Consider the following 20,196-nt stretch of genomic DNA (forward strand, 5'->3'; position numbering starts at 1 on the left):
CCTGCACTTCACTGATATATGTGTGTGTGTGTGACATCAAAGGGAACTGTGATATCTGAGCTCTAGCCAGTAATTCAGGCATCTGGAGGTGACGGCTATGCCCCAGTTAAATTCCAGTAGAGCAGCTCCCACAGATTCAATATGGTGGATAAGATGGTATCTGAAGAGGACACCAGTAACTGCAAACACTTTCTCTGGAAACACTTCATATAACTGTTGTGGGCATGAAACCAGCTATTATGTTATGTCTCTGAAGCTGAGATACAATACACTGAGCACACATGGGGATGGGCTATTTGTAATAACTTGTCAGATAGACTCTGATGTCTGGGAGTATTTAAAGCTGGAGAAAAAATATGCCATGCCTCCCTGTGATGACAACTTGCTTAAAGATTAGGAAAGAGTGGAATCCACATGTGTTTATTAAGAAATAGTTGATAAAATTGTTGTGCATTTTTTTGCATCAAACAGGGTTTAATAAAGTTTTCATATTTGCCTTTTGTCCTATAGGGCCCTTGGTAAAAAGAACATTACAAAGAAAGGAAGGAAGGAAGGGAGGATTGATTTTAAAATGATGATTACATCTGATTCACTTTGTTGTACAGCAGAAACTAACACAACATTGTGAAGCTATTACAGTGGTGTGAGTGTGCACTCAGTCATGTCCAGCCCTTTGCGGCCCCATGGACTGTAGCCCATAAGGCTCCTCTGTCCAAGGGATTTTCCAGGCAAGAACACTGGAGCAGGTTGCCATTCCCTTCTCCAGGGGATCCTCCTGACCAAGGGATGGAACCTGCATCTCTTAGGTCTCCAGCATTGGTAGGCAGATTCTTGACCACTAGCGCCACCTGGGAAGACCCAATAAAATAAAAACTTCTTTAAATACTTGGAGAAATTAAAAAACAAATAAATGATGATTAAAGAAGACAACTGAGGTAACATAAACACACTTTGTTTAACCCTTAATGAAGTGGACAGCCTCTTTTGGAAGAGCTGCACCCTGAGGAGGAAGGCACAAAGCTTTATAGGAAGAGAACAGGGAAGAGAAAAATGGAAATAACTTGATTGGCTGGGGTTGCAGAGTCACTGTTGTTTGTGGCGAGACGAGCAAGGAGGTAAACTGGGAAGCCAGCGCTGGCCTGGCTTGGGGCTGGCTGACCGCATGCAAATATTTCAAGCAGAGTGTCTCTGGTAGCTCAGCTGGTAAAGAATCTGCCTGCAATGCAGGAGACCCAGTTCGATTCCTGGGTAGGAAAGTTCCCCTGGAGAAGAGATAGGTCTTGGGCTTCCCTGGTGGCTCAGATGGTAAAGAACCCAATGCAGGAGATATTAGAGACATGGATTTGATTCCTGGGTCAGGAAGATCCTCTGGAGAAGGGAATGGCAACCCTCTCTAGTATTCTTGCCTGGGAAATCCCATGGACAGAGGAGTTTGGCAGAACACAGTCCATGGAGTTTCAGAGAATTGGACACAACTAAATGACTAAGTAGAGAGTGTCCTTAAGGACACAGAAGTTCCCCGTGCTTCGGTTTGGTGACATGGGCCCCAGGCAGGAGCAGCTCCATGTTGGACCTAACCTAAAAATGTTAATTCAACAGAAGGAAGAAATTTCATATAGGAACTGCATGTGCTTCCAGAACAAGAAAAAAAAAATGTTTTAAAGCTTTTGCAAATTTGGTTTTAATAGTTTGGGTTTTATTTTAAAATATTTTTAGTCCTGAATCTTTGTACCAATGGTTTTTAATACTTTTAGTAACTGTTTAAATAGGAATGGAATGGGGAGGGAGGAGGGAGGAGGGTTCAGGATGGGGAACACATGTATACCTGTGGCGGATTCATTTTGATATTTGGCAAAACTAATACAATTATGTAAAGTTTAAAAAATAAAATTAAATTAAAAAAAAATAAAAATTAAAAAAAATAGGAAAATAAACAGAAAGCAAAATGCTAAATTAAACATTGAAATCACTCAGAATTTCCACTCCTACCCCAAAGATAACAGCAACCAAAGATTCCCCTAACTGCATGACTCCTTACCCACCACAGATGTAATCAGCGCCCACTGCCTGATTTCCAATCTTGCAACCTTCCTGTGTATTTATATCTAAGTATCTATGTACTTTTAAATGCCCTGTGAAATGTTGCTGCCACTGTCTGGACTCTGTAAAGGACCTGGCCCCTGTGGTTTAGAATACTGAGTGATCCTTGCTGCCTGTCAGTCTTTTTCTAACATCAAAGACTTTTCCCCTTCAAAATTGTAGTAGCTCATCAATACCTACAAACTATTCCATAAACTACTGCAAAAGTGCTCCCTTTATCTAAATTATTCAAGTAAATATCCGTAATGTGCTCACTGGGAAAAGACAATATGGCAGTTCCACGTAGGTTTCAACTGTAAGTCTATTTCTTGCCGGTTCAACTTTGGCCAAACAATTGGATGTTTTTATGCCATAGGTTGGATAATCAAAATAATCAAAAGAAAAACAGTGTTTACCCTATTATTCTCAGGATCCAATGGTTCACTATAGATTTTCCTGGACTTACATGGGGCTTGCTCCCGGCACACCCATCCCAAGTTGAAAATGCTTTGAATACATCTCACTTACCTACCAGCCCAGCCCACCTTTGTTACTAACCAGGGCTCTTGCCTCCTTAATCAATAGAAATTGATGAGAGGCCTGAGGAGAAATTCAGACAAGGCTTTACTAGGGCTTCTGCTGCAGTGGCAGGGATCGAGAACAAACAACAGGTTCCCTTGCTCACTTGCTCCCTAAGGGGGGTGGTCAAGCTGCTCTGTTATATGGGGTGAGGGTAGTGGAGTGTCCAGGGGTTGAGCTGGAAGGGTGGCTTAGGTGGCTTGCCCACCCCTCTGGTGTTGGTGTGTGCAGAGGGCATGTGCATGTACCTGCTTTTGTTTCAAATGCTTCAGAAGTGGCAGTTGGGCTTTGTGGTGTCTTTGTATCTTGCCATCCATAATTTAGGGCTTCCCAGGTAGCACTAGTGGTAAAGAACCTGCCTTCCAATGTAGGAGATGTAAGTGAAGTGGGTTCCGTCCCTGGGTCAGGAAGATCCCCTGGAGGAGGGCAAGGCAACCCACTCCAGTATTCTTGCCTGAAGAATTCCATGGACAGAGGAGCCTGGTGGGCTATGGTTCGTAAGTTCACAAAGAGTCAGACATGATTGAAGTGACTGAGCATGCACATCCATAATTTGCCCCTATCACTCATGCAGTTATTTTTAGGCCCTTATAGTTTGTTTGTATTTTGTTGCTTGAGGAGATGACTGTCCAGATGCAAGCACTACAGCAAAGGGCCACAGGTTCTGGCCTGTCTCACCTTCAGTGTGCCAAGAACACTTCCATCAGTCTGCAGTTGGGCAAAACCATCTAACACAAAGCCTGCTTTTCAATAACGTGTTGAGTATCTTGTGTAAGTCATTGACTACTGAACTGACAGTGAAAAGCAGAGGGGTTGTCTGGGTCCAGAAGAGTTGTAAGTACATCAGTTGTTTACCCTCATGATCATGGGGCTGACTGGGCACAGTGGCTACTTCCCAGCATCTCCAGAGAGGATGGGATTATGTCACTGGCTGGGGAAAAGAAACAAGTTCAAACTTCCTAGTACAATTTCTACTGAAGGCCTATCACTTTCATAGCACTGTAAAGCTGATCTGTCCAACCACTGCAAGTCAGATCATCAGTTTGGGAAAGCCTTCAGCTCAAAACTTGGAAATGGCATTCTTTGGGGAAGGTGAGCTTTTATTGTTTGCATCTGAATTCTTCTCCCTCCAAGACCCTGTTGCTTCTCATGAGGTACTTTGTCTCCCTCAACCTCTCAGTCAGGGAATTTTTTTATGAATACATTTCAGCAGCCAATGTGCTTGCCTCTGGAGATGGTGCAGGGGGTGTCCACAAGTCTTTTCTGACCCACAAAATAGAGGGTTATCCTGGGCAGCATAGATCTTGTTTTCAGATAATTACCCCCCAAGGTCAGCAACTCTAAACACAAATGTTATTCATAATTTTAAAATCTATCTTTCTGTCTTTTCTATTAGTTGTGCATTCATCTGTGAATCATATACATTTATAAGTCTATTACATGTTGAGGAACTCAAAAATAAGTGTTTTCCCAAACACCAAGATAGCAATGCTGAGACAATTTAAGAAGATAAAATTGCTTATGTCAGAATGTGATATACATAAGAAATATTAAATGTTCAGTGAAAACTTACTTATAGGCTCTATATTTCATAGTTGAATATGTGTCCAACAGGCCAGATAATGTGAACTTAGGGAGAAGTTGTGCACCATAAAATTAACAGTTAGAAATAACCTATAAATTGAGTGGCAAGAAATTCCTTAAGAATGGATGAAATATGCACAGGGATGCAACGACACAGGTGACCACGGGAGTTAGCGCCTGACAGCGGTGCTTCCTTGGGATACGTCAGCTGTGGATAGCTGCTTGCCGAAGGTCAAGACCGACAGGCAGCTACGATGCCTCCTGGTGTTTTTTTTCAGACCCTCCCAAACCTGTGCTTTCCTGAACGTTTGCTCATGACTGAGAGTTTGGCATCACGTGTGATTATCATCATCACCGGCTGGAGGAGGGTGCCCGCAGCTCCCCACTGCACGGCTCAAGAGTCTGAAGCACTGCTGGGCTAAAGTGTCCTCCTGCTGGCACTGCCACCCTGCTCCCACAGTGGAACGGCCTGGTCTGTGACACCAACGGCAGCCTGCAAACACCCATCCAGCCCGTCCCGCTTCACTTGTTCCCTAACAACTTTGGGAGATGATCCGACAGATGAAAACACATTACAATTTCCCAAGATCAACTAACAAAAGATTGACGACCAAACCAAGCCTAAGAAATCAGAGCCTGACACTTTCTGTTTCCTAGTTTTCGCGTGTGTGTGTCATGTCTGACTCTTCGCGACCCCATGGACTGTAGCCCACCAGGCCCCTCTGTCCATGGGATTCTCCAGGCAAGAGTACTGGAGTGGGTTGCCATTCCCTCCTCCAGGGGATCTTCCCGACCCAGTGATTGAACCTGGGTCTCCTGCATTGCAGGCAGATTCTCCACTGTCTGAGCCAACAGTGGAGCCCTTCCACTTTTTATTTTTCCCTCTTAAAATGGCAGCTCCTTAGGGCAGAGAAGCCCCCTTTCCTCATGGCTGTGTCCCCAGCCTGCAAAACAGGCATGTAGTAGGCACTCAGAGAATCATTGCTGGTGAATAAGAAAGTAAGACAGAAACATGCTTTGACTAAAAACATTTGTATTTCTATGACTCAGAATTTAACTCTGAACTTGCTGGGACCCATGATGAAGGGTATCAACACTCACAGAATTCCCCTCATCTAATAGTAGACGTGCCAGAAAAGGAATGTCTATCTGGTTCTGAATATTTTCACAACAAACTTTTCTTGATGGTCATGAAAACCATAAAAATCACTGTCTCTATAGATAAGGGTTTTTGTTTTTTTTTTCCCAGACCTACCACTTTTGTTTTTGAACAGTAACACCTATATATAGTTTGTGTGTACTTGTTAATGGCTATGAACACGCAACACTGATTACTTTATCAAGTCCTTCTCAGAAAGCAGAGCCCAGGCGTTGAGTGACCACTGATAAGACAGGTGACAAAACCAGGCAAAGAGCAGAACGCGTCCTCACTGAAGAGATCCCAGCCCAGGGAGGAGTCTGGGGCCAGGGGCTGAGAGCAAGAGGAGGTCACAGACAGGTCTGCATCTGCCGTGGCCGTGTGGCTCCCTCTCCTGTCCAATCCCACCCAGGACTCAAACCCGGTTCAAACACCAGGTTGGTTCTTCCTCAACTGCCACGATCGTGACCTACACCCTGCCAGATGTCTGCCACACAGAGGCTGTCACACACCTGTCTCACACACCTGCTTTCCTGACCTTCACAGGGCTCTTACCTCATATTTCAATAAAATGAGAGTATAGCAAAATACCTGCAAAGAAGGTTGTTGTTGAGTCCCTCAGTCATGTCCAACTCTTTGCAACTGTGGGGACTGTAGTCCGCCAGGCTCCTCTGTCCATGGGATTCTCCAGGCAAGAATACTAGAGTGGGTTGCCACTGCCTTCTCCAGGGGATCTTCCTATCACAGGGTCAAACCTATAAGTCCTGCATTGGCAGGTGGATTCTTTACCACTGAGTCACCAGGGAAGCCCTCAGAAGGAGTGGATTTGATTGACTGGGCGGTCACCAACAAGAAGTGAAATTAAGTACAGTTTTCAAGGAGCTGGAGTTGGAAACGCAGAACAGACAGGAAGGGCAAAGAAACTGCATGTGCAAAGCGTGGGGATATGGAAGAATACAACTGTTCACAGCAGGGAGTGGACAGCTGGGCACAGGGACACAGGACCTGTCCGAGTGACGTGGGGCATGAGACCCGAGAATTCACGTTTCATTGACACCCAGGAGTGCACAGGGAGCCTGCCTCCTACATGTGGACCTCCTCTTATGGGGTGGGGGCCCCAGTGGGGAAAAGGGAGCAAAGGAGTGACATGGCGAAACTTGTGTGATTTCTCCCACCGTCAGATCTCCCGTGTCAATAGCCATCACCACGTCCCTCCCTCCTCCTCTTTGGTTTCTCTGACCTTGTCTAATCCCTCTTCCTGGATCAAGGTTCCTGACAGAGGACGAACCTTGCCTGGCTCACCTTCTTCTTTGTATAGTCAGTGAGGAAAAAACAGTTGTCGACGGAATTCATGTCCGCTTCTCACTCTGGGAAAGGATGAGTGACCAAAACCCGCAGGAGGCGTTTCTTCTCCTGCGCAGGCTGGACCCACAGGCTCTAGAGGAAAACAAGCGACTAAACCACTGACAGGGAAGACACGAAGGAGATGGAGGGGAAGTGGAAGGATCTTGAGGAGATTCTGCTTCCCTCAGAAAGAACAGAGCAGGCAGAGATGTACAGACGTGCGGGAGCCTCACCCAGACTTGCCCGCCGTCCACGCCGCTCTGCAGCGGACACTCACCTCGCGCCATCTTTATTTGCTTTTCAGTGAGCTGCATTTTCTTTCCGTTTTGGCCCCCATAAAGTTGCTTTATTTTGATTCCCAGTAAAGCAAGGAAGAGAGAAGAGGTGACTGCAGGTCAGTGTGTCGACTCCGCGTGTGGCCCCGAGTCTCAGGCAGGCTGGGGCCCGGGAGAGCCGGCGGCCGCTGCAGCAAGCACTGCGGCTGCTCTGGGGGCGGGGCCCCCGAGGCCCCACCCAGCGCTGAGCAGGACCACGCTCTGTTCTGCCGTGACATTCGCCCGACACCCGGATGGGGCCCTCTGAGGGCCAGCAGCGTCCGTCACCATCAGCGGCGTGCTCCGGGCTGCCCGTGCCTGGCTCTATTTTACCTCCTCTGCCCTTCCTCCCTGTGACCTCTCAGCCCCTGACCAAGCTGTGCACTCCTACGTCTACCAGACCCGGCACATGCGTGTCTCCATCCTCCACCCCACAGCGGGCAGCTGCCCTCGGAGCGGTGCGACCCACACAGAAAGCACCACCTCCCTCCTCAGCGAGCCCAACACCTTTCCACCCGCCAACTCCTCCACGACGTAGTGGAAGCGGGAGGCAGGAAAAGGCAAGGACCGCGGGGACACACCATCATCTGAAAGCAGGCCCAGAGTCGGAGGCGTGAAGGGACCCAGGCCCGGTCAGTGAGCAGCCCTTAGTGGCCCACTCAGCCAGCCGTCGGGGAGCGGTGGTCGTCAGGCTGAGCAGTGAGATAAGAGGCGGGTCTGTCTTCTCACACAGCCTCAGGCCAGAGAATGAGCTGGGGGCCCAGGAGCAGTCTGGGGGCTCTGTCCTGTGGGCTCCAGAGGCTCACCAAGGCTGCTGGCCAAGACCAGGCCTCCAGGTGGCAGTGAGCCAATCCCCATTCCCGCCTCTGTGATCTGATGGCATCACCCATCTGCATGGGACCTGCCCCCACGTCTGGGCATCCTGAGGAGCCTGAGGCCAGCTGGGTCCTAGGTGCCCGGCCCCCTCAGCCATGACCGCTGGACGGGTCTGGGGACCTGGCCTTGAGAGGCACCATCTGAGCTCTGCCTTCTCTTGGCCAGGACGGGGGCAGGGGAGGGTGGCAGCTGCACCTGGGGGCCTGGCCTTTCTTTTCAGATCAGAGAGGACAGTTGGTTTGGTGGACATTTACAAGAGCACTGTGATGGTGCCCTGCCTCAAAAACACAGGCTTTGACACCAAGACATTTGCCACAACGCACCATGCCCTCCTCCCCCTTTCCGAGATGTGGGCTTTGCTGAGAGCTTTTGGAGTTTACAGTTTTTAAGGCAGAAGCCACCCGTCACCTTACAGGACCTGCAATAAACCTATCTCTGCTCCAAATTTCAAGGTTTTTATGTTTTTCTGCCTCATTGTGTGTCAGGCACAGGGATCACAGATGGGGCTCTTGAGGTGCCTTGAAGTAGCTACCCCTGTAGTAGGTGTTGGGGGTCCTGAAGATGCCCATCTCCCAGTCGTAGGTCACCCTCATCCACCAGGGCACCGAGAGGCCCACCCCAGCTCCTCCTGCAGCTCCTTGAGTGGCAGCTGTGCCTCCTCCGGTTGGGCCACCTGCCCCTCCATGTGCCCCCAGCACTCGTGGTGTGCTGCATTTTCTATGTCTTCTCACCAACACATAGTTGCCAGAAGTACTGTGGGGAAGAAGCCATGTAACCTAGGGACTATAATGGAGATGTCTGCAGTTGTACTTCTTTGCTTAAGGTAAATATCGCTCAGTCGTGTCTGACTCTTTGCGACCCCATGGGGTGTAGCCTACCAGGTTCCTCCGTCCATGGGATTTTCCAGGTGAGAATACTGGAATGGGTTGCCATTTCCTTCTCCAGGAGACCTTCCCAACCCAGGGATTGAACCCAGGTCTCCCGTGTTGTAGGCAGACGCTCTACCATCTGAGCCACCGGGGAAGTTCTTTGCTTACAGCCTCTTAATTTGAGTGTTGGTTGAATAACACAGAAATCTCTGAGGCATACTATTCTGGTGAGCTTGCGCCACGTAGAAACCTCTCCTTCCATCCACATTCTGAGTGCTTTCCTGAGTCCTGTGCATGTTTTAGCAGCAATATTGGGGTCACAGATTAAACCTGGACTATATATGCCCTCCTGCTATTATTTTTTCTTTCACTCTGCAAGCAGTTTATAAGCAACACCTGATTCAGACAACCGGATCCCATCAGGTGGCACCTCTTTAAAACCACAAGTGTGAGACGAACAGTGTGGGTCATCATATGGGGTGGAGTCTTGGCTCCCCTCTCAGTTTTTTTCTTTCTAAACTGGGCCTGCCAGTTTTGCAGTCTTCTGCTTGTTTGGGGTGTTGGTTTTTTTAATTTATTATTTTTAGTTGCACTGGGTCTTCGCTGTGGTGCTTCGGCTTCTCACTGCGGTGGCTCCTCTCGTTGCGGAGCGCTGACTCTAGGGCATGAGGGCTTCAGTAGCTGCAGCACGTGTGACCAGTAATTGTGGTTCCAAGGCTCTAGAGCACGGGCTCAATAGTTACAGTGAACGGACTCAGTTGCTCCTCAACATCTGGGATCTTCCCGTATCAGGGATCATCGAAACTGTGTCCCCTGCATTGGCAGGTGGATTCTTAACCACTGAAGCACCAGGGAAGCCCTAGTTGTACAGTTTTTAAGGGAAATAATCTGTATTATGGCTGTTGGTAAATGCCTCCCCCATGCTGAGCAGTCCAGTGATTATCTGCCCCTTTATGGGGAAATTTGCTGACTAGAGCACAACTGTCCCTCTGCACCTGAAATTTAGTAATCAATTTTCAGCTCTGCCTTGAATTAACTAATGAATGAATGAATGAATGTGAATGCACATATGGGCACACCAGGAAAGGAAGAGATGAAAAGGTTTCAAAAATTTCATCAAAAACTAAACACTGATGAAAACAAATCAAAGTGCATTTTGTGGTTTAGGGTGACATAAGCAGAGTCAGATTTGCTTAAAATATCAACACACTCCTATTCTCATAACATCAATGAAATTCGAGCTGTAAGAGAGGTGGGTGGGGCGATGGAGGAGGGCCTGAGGGTCAGAAGCCCTGGACCACTCACAGCACCAATGGCGGGGTCACCCTCCTGAATTATTTAAAGAGCTTTAGTGAGATGCTTGGGCTTCCCCAAGGTGTCAGTTGTAAAGAATCCTCTTTCCAATGCAGGAGATGTGAATTTGATCCCTGGGTTGGGAAGATCCCCTGGAGGAGGGCATGGCAACCCATTCCAGTATTCTTGCCTGGAGAATCCCATGGACAGAGGAGCCTGGAGGGCTACAGTCTATAGGGTCACAAAGAGTCAGACATGACGGAAGCAACTTGCACAGCACAGCACCGTGAGATGCTTAGTATTCACTCGGGGGCAAATATCAAATTAAAATAATGAACAAGGAACTTCCCTGAGGGTCCAGTTAGGACTCTATGCTTTCACTGCAGGCAGTGCAGGTTCCATTCCTGGTTCCAGAAGTAAGATCCCACAAGCCAGACGGTCAAATAAATAAAAATAGAATTTAAAAAATTAGGAAAACGGTCAATGATAAACACAGGTATGCACGACGCTTTTTCCAATTTATAGAGGAAATAATTTTAAAAGTATGTTTTCCCCTTTATGTTTCTCCCAACTTGTGGATGAGTAGTACCGTGGTCATACACGCGCGTGCGCGCACGCACACACACACACACACACACACACACACACACAACCCCAGTCGTTCCTACTAACGCAGGTGTGTCTCCTGTCCTTCAGAGCCTGTGTTCAAGACACCGGCCTTCCTGTGGAAGCGGACGGAGTGCATGAGCGCCTCTCGACTATGTCCGAGACGTCTTCCCACGACTCCTTCTACGACTCGCTCTCAGACCTGCTGGAGGATGGCGAGAATGCGGCCTTCTTCCCCGGGCTGTCGGCCTTCCTCAGCCAGGAGGAGATCCACAAGAGTCTGGATCTGGCCCGCAGGGCCATAGCCAGCTCCGAGACGGACGACTGCGAGGAGGTCCCGCAGCACTGCAGCCCCTCGCCCAGGAGCCGCCGGAAGCCACCGGCCCCTCTGGAGGCCCGGCCGGGCGAGCGTGCGTCCCCAGGTATACCTGGGGACCGCAGGCGGGTACCTGCCGCGCCTCCGCCAGCGGAGCAAGCCCAGCGCATCTCCTCACCCGCATCGCGGAGGAAGCCTGGAGTCTCGCCCCTGCTGGCCAGGCCCAGCTACATCCGGAGCCTGCGCAAGGCTGGGAAGCAGGTGGCCAAGGCCCCCAGCACCACTGCCAAGCCCAGGGCTACGCGCCCCGGCAGGGCTGGCCCCCAGAGCCCGCTGAATGACAAGGCGGCCACCCTCATAGAGGAGCTGACCTCCATCTTCCGAGAAGCTGCCAAGCCCAGAACCAGGAGCCCCGACGGGGAGTCCTCGTCCCCGGACAGCGGGTACCTGTCCCCTAAGAACCAGCCGTCAGACCCGAGGAGCGCCTCGGCCAGCCGGAGCCCCACCCGGGACCAGCAGGACGTCGAGGCCGAGGCCAGGCCCCCGGCACCCGGGCATCTCCCCACCCGGGACAGGCAGGACGTGGAGGCTGGGGCCAGGCCCCCAGAGCCCAGGCATCACCACCCCGTGGCCCAGGATGTGGCCCGGCCCAGCCGCAGCCCCTCATCCCCACCGCCCCGCAGCGCCCACCACCCACCAGCCGCTCCCCGGTTCATCCAGAAGCTGCGGAGCCAAGAAGTGGCAGAAGGTAGTCGGGTCCACCTGGAGTGCAGAGTCACTGGGAACCCACCTCCTCGGGTCAGGTAGGACTCTGGTTGCGGAGATTAGATGCTTTGCGTAGACCTCACTGGTACTTTAGTGTGAGAGAAGAGATTACTGTTACAAGGCAAGGGCTTGGCTCCCCAAGTGCACAGACGCAAGTATTATGGCCCTGGCTTTTAAGGAAAGGAAAAGCTCCATTGTAAGTTGGACCAGCAGGGAGACAGGAGCCAAGGCTCAAATCCGGTTCTCGATCCAGGGATCAGGGTGGAATTTAAGGGTCTAGGAAATTTCAAGCTTGGAAGCTGCCTTGATGATAGTCCACAGTATGTACCTCGTGCTGGAGCCGGGTCATCCTCACTTAGGGACTCCTTGCTTGGTAAAATGCAAGTGTGGCAGCTTTTCTATGCTCTGATATCTGCAGACTGAAAATGCTGGGTTTGTGGTCATCCTGGAGATGGCTGGGGTGCAGGGGGTTGGAGGGGCATGGGGTGGGGGGTGTGGGGGTGTGAACCCATCTTGAACTTGCGCAGTGCGGTCTCCCTACAGTAACTGCAGATTTCCTCAATACACCTATGCAAGGAGCTATGTCCATTTAAGCTCGGTGATGTTTTACCTGCTTTTTCTTTGCTCACGCCTCAGTCTTGAGGGAAGTAGGGGTGAGGGCCTCTGCTAGCTGCTTCCTGCTGAAGATGGATGTGGGTTTTTATAAGAAGAATGAAATTGTTTTGCACTTACCTAATAAATATTTGTGTGTCCCACCTTGAACTCTGAAGTCTCAGGCAATCATCCTATGAGTCGGGGGCGGGGCCGGTGGTGCTCTTTAAATGTAGGAGGTGGACAATGAGGACAGAATTTGATGAGTAAGAGGATTAACCCTGAGATACTATGGCTCCTAACTTTAACAGTCCTTCAAAACAGATCTTATTTCTTTGGGAATCCATGAAAACCTGTTTTTAACATTTTAGTGATTGAATTTGGATTTATGTAGGCCTGTACCAGACTCTTAGGTCAAAATAGTCTGCTTTTGAGATGCTACTGTCTTCTCGTCTTGGCCAGGTGGAGTCTTAGCTGTTTCCTTTTGAAGAGTTACTTAAAGTACCTAGGATTGGGGTGGCCAGGGTGCGACTACTTTGGCTTTCCTGGAGGATGTGTAACCAGAAGGACGTCACAGGGGCTATTTCACATGCCTGCACGGGTGCTCACTGTGTGGGTTTGTCCAAGTGTGAGGAGGATGCAGTCCTAGGGCTTGTGCAGTGCAAGGGGACGTCGTGGGAAACCCTAGACACATATTTATGTGTAGAAGAGAAGACAGCACCGAGACGCTGTACACGTTTTATCAAATGTAATGCTGTTACCACTGAGACCTTCAGGAAGATCTCCCGTAGAACATCGCGTACAGGCTCAATAGGAGCTTGTTTTCAGGGCCACTCTGACCCTCAGCAGGGCAACTGGTCAGACCTTATCCCAGGTTACTCTGGTTTCTTGGCTTGTCTTGGCAACTGTCTTTTTGAAGGAATGATTCATTGTTTCTCCATGGACTGAGGTCTCCAAGAAGCATGAGCTTCATCACGTTCCAAGGGCCTTGACACCTTTGAGTCACCTCATCTATGAGAGCTCCTCTGTTGTCACTTTGAATCAGAAGAGGTGACCCCATACAAGGGATTATTTCTCAGAGGAAGGCCTTTGTTACTGCAGAAACTTTCTCTGTCCTATGTGGGAAAGCCTTGCCACTGTGAAGACATCACCAGCGTCTAGATGTTTCTACAGTGTCCCTGGCACTTGGTGTACAGTGAAGTCTCTGTAGCCACCATCCTCTGGTTCTGTCCCTCGGGCATGTATCCCTTTTGTCATCAGGGTGGCCCAGTTTTAGGATTGTTTCTGGTGCAGATCAGCAATTTGGTTTACCTTTCGGATGCTCATTTGTGTTTATGGACCAACAATGAACTGCTGGAGTCCATGGCATCTCGCAGACCTCCCATCATGGGTTCCTCGGTGTAGATGAGTAAAATTCTGTCCATTAAATGTTTGGGATAAACTCATCATAAACCTGGCCTCTGTGGCTGTTCGTCCTGAGCGCCATCTAAGTCCCCAGAGTCTGCATGAACTCCCTGTGCATGCTCTCTGGATGATCCATTTCCAGATCCGAGGCTTCAACGAGGATGGGTTAGGATGTGGTAGGATGTGACCCTACCACACACTCAGAGTTAGTGGTAGGGTCTCTGGATCTGGGTCTTTGGTTCTGGATGCTTGTTGTGCCCCCATATCCACCTAATTATTTCCTTTAGTTAAGTGATGATCCGTTTTGAGTGACCCAAGCAGCTCCCAACAGCTGCTCCTCCTGGCATTTTAACAGCATTTATTAATAATAAGGTTGGTGTCTCCTCTGTGTGTTTCATTTCTCTCCTTCCTGACATCAGTGGACCTCTCTTTCCAGGTGGCCCCATGCACACATACGACGGAAAAGGCCAACTTGGAGTCAGTACGTGTGGTCACTGTCTCTTAGCTCCTAGGCTCAGGGCAGGAGACGATGAGAGCAGTGAGCTCTGGGCAGATGGACCCAGACGATGGCTTCTGCTTCCAGGGCTTCCTGATGAGCTACAATTGCATGCCCCCCTCCCTTGTTTGTGAAACTGGTCCCATCCAAGAGTATTTCTAAAGGCTGACCAGTCAGCTCAGGTCTTCAGTTATTTGTATACAGTTGTGAGCAGGCTCTCCTGTTGTCCTGGGGAGCAGAGTGGCTGGGTTTAGAGTCGATAGTGCCTGTAAAGTGACATTCAGGATGTCGAGTGGTGTGCCCTGGTCTTTGCCCCATCTCCCCGAAGTAAGCCCACATCCACTGTTTTGTTCTAGTAAAGGCAGTGCATGATGTGGAGTGTGCCGAGGGTTCGTTTTTCAGCCCCTTGTGAAAGGTTGCAGTCACAGCCCAGAGGCAAACTGGCAATCCTTGATGTAGGCGCCCAGTTGTTTAGAAAAGTAAGCCTCAGGCCTTCTGATTGTATCTAAGTATTGAGTTAGCTCCAAGACTCATGCCATCTTTCATACACAAAATACCTGGGCAACCAAATGCTGGGCTCTTAAAAGTTTCTCCTTGGTGGTGTGGAACACATTATGACAGCACAGCGTCCAGATTAATGGCTTATTGTCATTTCCTTTAAGAGCCTCATGTTTGTGTTTGGCTGAGTCCAAGGTCAGGAGTACAAAGATGAAATACTCAGCCATTCCTAGGAATCCTCACAAGCACCTTCTGGGGGTGGCTGCGGTCACCCTAGTTAATGCCTCTCCTCCATCTGGCAGTAAATTTATTTGTCTTTTTGATACTTCAAACACTAACTAGTTTAGAGTTGGTTGAGAAATTGTGTGCTCTTCCCTTGCAAACTTTATCAATCATATTTTGGTCTTCAGTTCAGTTCAGTCACTCAGTCGTGTCTGATTCTTTGTGACCGCATGAATCACAGCACGCCAGGCCTCCCTGTCCATCACCAACTCCTGGAGTTCACTCAAACTCATGTCCATTGGGTCGGTGATGCCATCCAGCCATCTCATCCTCTATCATCTCCTTCTCCTCTTGCCCCCAATCCCTCTGAGCATCAGAGTCTTTTCCGATGAGTCAACCCTTCCCATGAGGTGGCCAAAGTATTGGAGTTTCAGCTTTAGCATCAGTCCTTCCAAGGTACACCCAGGACTGATCTCCTTTAGGATGGACTGATTGGATCTGCTTGCAGTCCAAGGGACTCTCAAGAGTCTTCTCCAACACCATAGTTCAAAAGCATCAATTCTTCAGCGCTCAGCTTTCTTCACAGTCCAACTCTCACATCCATACATGACCACTGGAAAAACCATAGCCTTGACTAGATGGACCTTTGTTGGCAAAGTAATATCTCTGCTTTTCAATATACTATCTAGGTTGGTCATAACTTTCCTTCCAAGGAGTGTCTTTTAATTTCATGGCTGCAATCACTATCTGCAGTGATTTTGGAGCCCCCAAAAATAAAGTCTGACACTGTTTCCACTGTTTCCCCATCTATTTCCCATGAAATGATGGGACCAGATGCCATGATCTTAGTTTTCTGAATGTTGAGCTTTAAGCCAACTTTTTCACTCTCCTTTTTCACTTTCATCAAGAGGCTTTTTAGTTCCTCTTCACTTTCTGCCATAAGGGTGGTGTCATCTGCATATCAGCCCTCAAATCCTGAATAGAACAGTTATCTCTGGTCCTGGGTTTTTGTACGGTTGGGATGGAAGTGTTACATGAAGATCAACAAGGTCTGAATAATGGATATTTAAAGAAGGTGATTGTCAGAGGCTTTATACCTTCCTTCATGTGCCTCTTTAGATGCCTGTTGCTTTATATTTGGACTTCCTTGATGGCTCATAGTGTAAAGAATCTGCCTGCATTTCAGGAGACCTGGGTTCAATTGCTGGGTCAGGAAGCTCCCCTGGAGAAGGGAATGGTTACCCACTCCAGTATTCTTGCCTGGGAAATCCCATGGACAGAGGAGCCTGGTAGACTACAGTTCATGGGGCAGCAAAGAGTCAGACATGACTAAATGACTGATACTTACTTACTTACTTAAATTTGGCACCTTGTCCCCTGGACAGAGTTTTACTGCTACTGGGGCAGCCATCTTGGCTCTTTCTGGCCTTCTGTCATTCCAAACATCACTGCTACCTTTTGCAGAATTTCTTCAGGACATCTAGGTGAGGCTTGGTCTTCCAACTGTAAAGGTGCAGCTTGGAGGGCAGAGGCTTACAGGGCATCAGGGCAGGTCCAGCTGGGTATTCCACATCCACATCAGTATATCGTCTGTCAGCCTTCAGCCCTCTCAGGGAAGAGGAGGGGTTCCCCTGGGGCCCTTGCTGTACTCCTGGATCTCGTTTAAGCTGTTTGGTTCAGGACCCCTGTTGGGGTCTGTTATTAAACATTCCTTATGATGGTTCAGCCTTTATCAATCCCCTTGGGTCATGGGGGTCCCTTCTGGGTCATCTCCAGGCATGACCCATGCCTCCCAAGTCCTGATTGGACGATTTGGTTGTGATTCAGGCTGCTGCTGCTAAGTCGCTTCAGTCGTGTCCAACTCTGTGTGACACCACAGACGGCAGCCCACCAGGCTCCTCTGTGCCTGGGATTCTCTAGACAAGAACACTGGAATGGGTTGCCCTTTTCTTCTCCAATGCATGCATGCATTCTAAGTCACCTCAGTCATGTCCAACTCTGTGCAACCCCATGGACTGTAGCCCACCAGTCTCCTCTGTCCCTGGGATTCTCCGGGCAAGAACACTGGAGTAGGTTGCCATTTCCTTCTCCCATGTGATTCAGAGCCTTCCCTAATACCATCCTGTGCTTCTCCACAGGAGGGTGTTCATGAAGGCCTGCATGCGGCCCAGTTAGGGTGATGAATAGCAAAACATGTAAAGAGATTCTCTGTTTTCTGAGGGTCATCTCAGTAAGATGGCTTATTATTGCTCCAATTGTATAAGTTAAAGCCGAAACTTGTGTTGGCCTTGGTCAGAGTCCCCTGTGTTGGCCTTGGTCATCTAAGCCTTCTGGGACCTGCTCTAATAGAAATGCCCTGCCTGGGGTAGAGTGCTCCCTGGGCAAACTGAGCACCCTGGTGGGTACCAGGAGGAAAGAGTATTCCTTTATGATGATCGGATAAGGGCAGCCCTGGGAGGGCTGTTGGTACCTTCTGCACTGCTCATAGGAAGACCCCCTTCGTGGGCGGGGGGGACCATGCAAGGGGCTGCTGGAGGGGCGTCTGCATGCAGTCAGTCATTGTTCAGCTTTGACTCGATGAACACAGGCTTTTTCTGAGGTTCTTCCCTCTGAACCACAATCTTACATCTGTTCTGCAAATTCTTATTCCAATATAAAGGCATAAATGATTGTATAATGGGATTAACCCCATTTTTCCTCTAATAAAACAAGTCTAATTTTAAAATAGTACCATAGTTCAAAGACCCATTCTCTGGCCATTTTCCCTGAGATTTCACCTAATACCAGGGCCAGGCAGTGTTACAAAGAAAATAATTTTCTTCATTTCCATTGGCTTATAGCTAAACATTGACCAGTTCTGCAAGAATACATGCCAGGGGACTACAGTCAGGTGTGCTATTAACATTCCCCATTTGAAAGGTTGCTTTCAGGATGACTGGAGCAAAAGGATCCCACGGAGGTGTCTTGGGTGGAAATTCCTCTCTCCCAGGCACAGGGTATGTTCTTCTGGGATGGACACCTGTGAAACCACTATAGGTCACGGGGGCAACGACTGTCAATCAGGGAGCAGTGTCTTCTGTCTCCTGAGTCAGAGGGCCTTCATTAAATCAGGTTTAAAAGTTTTCCTTCAGTCATCCAACAGCCTCCCCCATTAGCCAATGCTAACAAACAAGGCCCATCTAGTCAAAGCTATGGTTTTTCCAGTAGTCATGTATGAATGTGAGAGTTGAACTATAAAGCTGAGCACCTAAGAATCGATGCTTTGGAACTATGGTATTGGAGAAGACTCTAGAGAGTCCCTTGGATTGCAAGGAGATCCAACCAGTAAATCCTAAAGGATATCAGTCCTGAATGTTCCTTGAAGGACTGATGCTGAAGCTAAAACTCCAATACTTTGGCCACCTGATGTGAAGAACAGACTCACTGGAAAAGACCCTGATGCTGGGAAAGGTTGAAAGCAGGAGGAGAAGGGGACATTAGAGGATGAGATGGTTGGATGGCATCACTGACTCGATGGACATGAGTTTGAGCAAGCTCCAGGAGTTGGTAATGGACAGGGAAGCCTGGAGTGCTGCAATCCATGTGGTCGCAAAGTCAGACACAACTGAGCAACTGAACTGAACTGAACTGAACTGAACAAACAGACATAAACCAACCTGAACAAAGAAACCCAAGACTCTGGAACTTTAACCCAGGGTTCAGAACTCTAAGTTGAACTTAAAAAAAAAAATTGGGGGGTATAGTTACACTGTTGTCTCAGGTGTACACCAAAGTGATTCATTTATTGTTCAGTCACTAAGTCATGTCTGACTCTTTGCGACCCTATAAACTGCAGCACACCAGATTCAGTTATACATATACATATATTCACTCTTCTTCAGATTCTTTTCCCATTTGGGTTATTTCAGAATATTGAGTAGTGTTCCCTGTGCTATACAGTAGGTCCTTGTTGTTTGTCTGTTTTTTATGTAGTACTGTGTGTGTGTTAATCCCCAGCTCCTACCTATATTCCACACATGAGTGATATCATATGATGTTTGTCTTTCTCTGACTTACTTCATTTAGAATGATACTCTCTAGGCTTATCCATGTTGCTGCAAATGGCATTATTTCACTCTTTTTTATGGTTGAGTAGTATTCCATTGAATATGTGTACCACATCTGCTTTATCCATTCCTGTGTCAGTGGACACTTAGGTTGCTTCCATGTCTTGGCTGTTGTGAATAGTCCTGCAGTGAACACTGGGGTGCATGTATCTTTTTGAATTATGGCTTTCTCTGGATATATGTCCAGGAGTGGGATTGCTGGGTCATATGGGAGTTCTATTTTTAGTTCTTTAAGGAAACTCCATACTATTCTCCATAGTGATTGCAACAATTTACATTCTTACCAATGGTGTGAGAGGGTTCACTTTCTCCACAGCCTCTCTAGTGTTTATTGTCTGTAGACTTTTTGCTGATGGCCATTCTGACCAGTGTGAGGTGATCCCTCGTGGTTTTCATTTGCATTTCCCTGATAATTAGTGATGTTGAGCATCTTTTCAGTGCTTTTTGGTCATCTGTGTGTCTTCTTTAGAGAAATGTCTATTTATATCTTCTGCCCATTTTTTGATTGGTCTTTTTTTTTTATATTGAGCTGCTTGAGCTGTTTGTATATTTTGGGAGGTTAATCCCTTGTCAGTCAATTCATTTGCAAATATTTTCTTCTATTCTGTGTATTGTCTTTTCATTTTGTTTATAGTTTCCTTTGCTGTGCAAAAGCTTTTAATTAGTCCCATTTGCTTACTTTTGTTTTTATTCTCAGTACTCTAGGAGGGGGGTCAAAAAAAGATAGTGCTGCAACTTACGTTTAACCAGAACTTTTGAGGACTTTTTATATTTCCCCCAAGGTGGGGCTCTAACCCACGATCCTTATTAGACAGTTCAGGCACAGGCATGTTTCAGCAAGGTTACTGGTCAAAAAGACAGCTGACCCAAAGCAGCACAAGGAGCCCGAGTCCGGAGGTGGGGAGGCAGGAAACTGACACCCCTTCCTGCAGACAAGTGCGGTCAAGGTGGGCACTCAGAGTCAGGGCTGAGGGCCATATACCCGGGGGCTGCAGGGCCATGGCAGGGGGTCACGACACCCGGTCCCTTCACTGTCACCAAACATTGTTACCCAGCAAAGGCTGGCTGCTGGACATGCATAGGAGCCAATACGGTAGCCCTGGAAAGCACTTCTTT

At 48.4% G+C, this 20,196-nt stretch overlaps 1 protein-coding gene and 1 long non-coding RNA gene across 7 annotated transcripts in view; one reads left to right on the top strand and one right to left on the bottom strand.

Annotated features, from left to right (window-relative positions):
* Positions 1-20,196, top strand: part of PALLD (palladin, cytoskeletal associated protein) — a 369,615-nt gene that overhangs the window by 1,563 nt on the left and 347,856 nt on the right. For all 6 annotated transcript variants that reach the window (XM_055577607.1, XM_055577608.1, XM_055577609.1 and 3 more), the window contains exon 2: positions 10,773-11,801. In XM_055577607.1, the coding sequence (XP_055433582.1) occupies positions 10,837-11,801 (965 nt within the window). In that variant the 5' untranslated portion in view covers positions 10,773-10,836. The remainder of the gene's footprint in view (positions 1-10,772; positions 11,802-20,196) is intronic.
* On the bottom strand, positions 711-7,140 carry LOC129649789 (uncharacterized). The gene is made up of 3 exons (XR_008713275.1): positions 7,002-7,140; positions 6,621-6,817; positions 711-848 (listed from the first exon to the last, which is right to left on the bottom strand). It is a non-coding gene; the product is annotated as an uncharacterized LOC129649789 (long non-coding RNA).

This window comes from Bubalus kerabau, chromosome 4, assembly GCF_029407905.1.
Source record: "Bubalus kerabau isolate K-KA32 ecotype Philippines breed swamp buffalo chromosome 4, PCC_UOA_SB_1v2, whole genome shotgun sequence".
NCBI lineage: Eukaryota > Metazoa > Chordata > Mammalia > Artiodactyla > Bovidae > Bubalus > Bubalus kerabau.